This window comes from Propithecus coquereli, unplaced genomic scaffold (assembly GCF_000956105.1).
Source record: "Propithecus coquereli isolate 6110/MARCELLA unplaced genomic scaffold, Pcoq_1.0 Scaffold100, whole genome shotgun sequence".
Taxonomy (NCBI): Eukaryota; Metazoa; Chordata; class Mammalia; order Primates; family Indriidae; genus Propithecus; species Propithecus coquereli.
Genome location: NW_012133859.1, coordinates 1,232,345 through 1,237,055, shown reverse-complemented (window position 1 = coordinate 1,237,055; position 4,711 = coordinate 1,232,345). Strand labels below are relative to the sequence as shown.

Sequence of the window (4,711 nt, the reverse complement as noted above, 5' to 3'; positions counted from 1 at the left end):
TGTGCCATCTAGCTGTGACCCCACACTGGACAAGGTTGTGTTTCCTTCAGGCACTTTGAACCAATCTTCAGCTATTAAGGGGCATAATCATCAGAGTGCCTGGATTTTCTAGAATCCTTGCTTCAACTATTTGCTTTGAAGTGCCATTGGGAATTCTAGCCATGTACTTTTTATGTACTTTTGTATTTATCACCCATCTATTCACTGAACAAGTATTTACTGAGTACCGGCTATGTGCCAGGTGTGCTCTAGGTGCTGAAGATACAGCAATGGAAAACGAATCATAGATGTCATCCTTCAAGCTACAGAGATACTGGGTTGGTGGGAAGAAAGACAATGAATCAAGAATAAGACAAATATATAATCACAAACAGTGGGAGGGATTATGGCAGGGAACCTGTCTTAGAAGGTGGGGATAAGGGATGGTCTCTCTGGAAGTGACATTTGTGCTGAGACCTGAAGGATCCGTGCGTGTTGGCCAGGCAAAGAGCTGGGTGCAAGAAGGTTCTGAGTAGAAGGGACAGCATGTGGGAAGACCCCAAGTTATGGCGAATAAAGGATCAAGGTGGTCTCCAGGAGTAACCTTTAGCCAATGGTGATGGAGTGGGAAGATAAATGTCCCAGCTCCCTCACCCCTCTGGTGGCATAACCCTGTGGCAGTCGTAATCTCTTCTCCTGCAGGATTGAAATCAGTTGTCCACAATGGTAACTTGTTCATAAATACGTCATGCATTGGTTTGCTTCTCTTCCTCATATCACTCTCCCACTCCCCTCCCAGTACTTCCTGGGGTCACCTGGAAATTGAATTACTTGCCCTTGAATCCTTGTCCCCTGGTCTGCTCCTGGGGGAGCCCACGGCAAGCCACTGAGGGAGGAGGCAGCTGAAAAGCAGGCAGAAGTCAGAGCATGGCGGGCTGGAGCTCTCAAAGCTTGGTCCACTGAGCCCCAGTGTTGCCTGAGACGCTTTCAGGGAGTATGAGAAGTCAAATTGATTTTTGTATAGTACTACTAAGATGGTATTTTTTTTTTTTCACCATTTTGACATTTCACTGTCAAAATGCAAAACAAGGGAAGGTAAAAATGATGGGACTTTAGTCCCAACTAAGGCTGTACTGGGAGTCATTGTATTCTTTCCCACCTGCATTTGCAGGAAAAAAATGCCAGTTGCACTTAAGAATGTCCTTGATGAAATTGTAAAAATGATTACTTTTTATTAAATTTCTTGTCTTGCATATGCTTAGAAAAAGTTCTGAATAATGAGATGGGAAGTGAGTACACGCTGTGCTGCATAGGAAGCTCCGGTGGGTTTGTCAGGGAAAAGCACTTGAGCTACGCGCTGCGCCAGCCTCTTTCTTCACGGAACGCGATCTTCATTTGAAAGTGTGACCGGCGGACAATCAAACTACGATCATTCAGACTTGGATACCTGCCAGATATTTTCTCAAACATGAACAAAGTGAGCCTGTCTCTTTAGTAAATGCAACAGATATTATTTGTTGCCAATAATAAAATTTGAGTTTCCAAATGAAAACTAGAATTTTGGAAAACTAGTATCTGTCATGGTTAGCTTGATACTTTCCTTTCACTTAAAGAATTTTCTGATGGGGTGGTGGTGATATTAACAAATAAGATTTTTTGATACTGTAGAAGTACACTGTGACAGCATTTGGAAGATCTGCCTAACTCAGTGAAACAGTATTTTCCAGACGACCAACACATGATGATGTAAAATCATGTATGTGACAGGCCCATTCAAAGGACAAGATTCTCCAGTGGATTTTAATGTAATTGAGTCTGAAAATGATACTGATATGGTTTCAGATTGCACATTGCAACTAACCTTTAAGAAACAACCATATGCTGAGATTTGGTGTAGCGTCAAAAAAGAATATTCACAATTATCTGAAAGGCCTATTAAACACTCCTCCCTTTCCTACTGCATATCTGTGAGCTCAGGTTTTCCTTAGATCTATCAACATAACTTATCCCAACAGATTGAATGCAGACATGCCAATCCAGTTGCTTTCTGTTAAGTCAGACACTAAAGAGATTTGCAGAAATGCGAAACAATTCTATTTTTTTGTTTACTAGAAATTGTTTTGAAAAATAGATTTCATAAATATGTTATTCGTATTAATAATAATTATTGTTTAAATCATAAAAATTATTAAATTAAAAATGTTTTTCAAATTTAAAAATGAATTCATAATTAGAAATAAAACGTTCTCAGTTTAAATTTCTAATATGGTAAATGTTAATAGATATAACCTACATACACAAAAAACTTTGAGGTCCTCAATATCTTTTATGAGTGTAAAGAAGTTCTGCGATTAAAAAGCTTGAGAACTGCGGATGCAAAACTTCAGGGTTTCAGGGTTTTAGGTATTCCCACCAATGCAGTGAGGAGCCGCTGAAGAGTTTTAAGCAGGTGAGTTCCAAGCCGAAGTAGATCTTAAAAAGATCATTAACCTTGCATGTGTGTTAGTTGAGTGATTAAAATATGTTAACAACTTCTGCAGCTATGGAAGACTAGCGGAGCCTAAGGGGGCATTTTCAGTCTGTTCCAACAATCCCTGCTGGAAAGAAACACCTACGCCACTGCTCTCTCCAGCAGATGCACCCAGGGGTCGAGCCCCATGGTAGGTGGGGTTTCCTTTCTCGGTCTTCAATGAACTCTGTGCAAGTCATCTGAGGTGTACAGAAAGCATTTAGTTAGTCACGAGCCAATTAACAAATACCCACAAGGTCCGTTGTGGTGTCTGAACTGGTGGAGATTAGACAAAATCCTCACCCTTGACAAGTCTAGGCTCTAAGAGGTGAGAACCAACTCTGCTTTCTGGAGGTGAGTGAACGCCACCCTCCTCTCCTCCTGCCTCGCCTGTGACCTCATAATCCTGTATTCCTTAAAATTTCTCCTGACCCGGGCGCCAGTTCTCGCTCTGGTCGGCGGGCAAACGAAACTTCACAAAAGATGTCTGAGCAACAACCAACTCAGTTTATAAATCCAGAAACTCCTGGCTATGTTGGATTTGCAAATCTTCCTAATCAAGTCCACCGAAAATCAGTGAAAAAGGGTTTTGAGTCCACACTAATGGTGATCGGTGAATCGGGTCTAGGAAAATCGTCTCTCATAAATAGCCTATTCCTGACTGATCTCTACCCAGAAAGAATCCTACCTGGAGCCGCAGAGAAAATAGAAAGAACCGTCCAAATTGAAGCTTCAACTGTTGAGATTGAAGAGCAGGGGGTCAAGCTGCGACTGACGGTGGTGGACACCCCCGGCTATGGTGACGCCATTAACTGCAGGGATTGTTTTAAGACGATTATCTCCTACATTGATGAGCAGTTTGAACGGTACCTGCACGATGAGAGTGGCTTGAACAGGTGGCACATCATCGACAACAGGGTGCATTGCTGCTTTTATTTCCTGTCGCCTTTTGGCCACGGACTTAAACCCTTGGATGTTGCATTTATGAAGGCAATACACAACAAGGTGAATATCGTGCCTGTCATTGCAAAAGCCGACACTCTCACTCTGAAGGAGCGGGAGCGACTGAAGGAAAGGATTCTGGATGAAATTGAAGAACATAACATCAAAATCTATCACTTACCTGATGCAGAATCAGATGAAGATGAAGATTTTAAAGAGCAGACTAGGTGCCTCAAGGCCAGTATCCCATTCTCTGTGGTTGGATCCAGTCAGCTGATTGAAGCCAAAGGGAGGAAGGTCAGAGGCCGCCTCTACCCCTGGGGTGTTGTAGAGGTGGAGAACCCCGAGCACAACGACTGCCTGAAGCCGAGGACAATGCTCATCACCCACATGCAGGACCTCCAGGAGGTGACCCAGGACCTGCACTACGAAAACTTCCATTCCAAGAGGTTCAGGAGAGGCGGCTGCAAAGTGGAGAGCGAGGACATGAATAAAGACCAGATCTTGCTGGAAAAGGAAGCTGAGCTCCGCTGCATGCAAGAGATGATCGCCAGGATGCAGGCGCAGATGCAGATGCAGATGCAGGGCGGAGACGGCGACAGCGAGGCGCTCGGGCACCACGTGTGAGGCGACGTGAGCCTGTTGAAAACACTTTCCTGGTTAAAAAGAAAACATTCCAGACGGTAATATAGCTGCGTGTTTTCACGAGATCGTTGGAAGGCTACCCATCCACATTTTGCAGAACCTGTGCCTGAGAATTTAATTTTTTTTTTAACTTTTGATGTGTTTTGTGTGTGTGTGTGTGTGTGTGTGTGTGTGTGTGAAGTGCTTTTAGCATTTGTATTTCATTGCTGTTACACTTTATATTTTGTGAGGTGAACTTTCATTTTTATTTTCTTCTTCTTAAACCCTAATGTTAGAACTGATTTTTAAGAATCAGCATGTATAGTTAATACTGAATTTCTTTATTTAGCTGATCTAACTGACTAACCATTGGTGAGCACTCTTGATTCATATCTAGAACATTCAGATTTACCCAGAATGCTCCTGAGTGGTGGAGACGTGTGCCTCGAGCTAGGGAAAGATGTGCTGACCAGGGGCAAGGCTGTTCGCTTACCAAGTCACGCGCTGCGGAGACTTAACTTCCTTGCTTCTCTGTGCATGAGAGTCAGTGAACTATTTTTACTCAACTAAATTTTAAAAATATTTTTTTTAAGGAAAATTAGAAATTGACCTGTTCTGAAACCAACTTTTTTATATTTTATACTGCACGTTAGTGTA

At 42.6% G+C, this 4,711-nt stretch overlaps 1 protein-coding gene across 1 annotated transcript; it reads left to right on the top strand.

Annotated features, from left to right (window-relative positions):
• The first annotated feature begins 2,928 nt into the window (after positions 1-2,928).
• LOC105808980 (septin-2) lies at positions 2,929-4,198 on the top strand. Its single transcript, XM_012642740.1, has one exon. The coding sequence runs from the start codon at positions 2,972-2,974 to the stop codon at positions 4,055-4,057; it is 1,086 nt and encodes a 361-aa protein (XP_012498194.1). The 5' UTR covers positions 2,929-2,971; the 3' UTR covers positions 4,058-4,198.
• Positions 4,199-4,711: the final 513 nt, after the last annotated feature.

What these genes read in the sequence shown, in the direction of transcription:
- LOC105808980 (XM_012642740.1), top strand. Translation starts at nt 2,972, where the DNA reads ATGTCTGAGCAACAACCAACTCAGTTTATAAATCCAGAAACTCCTGGC.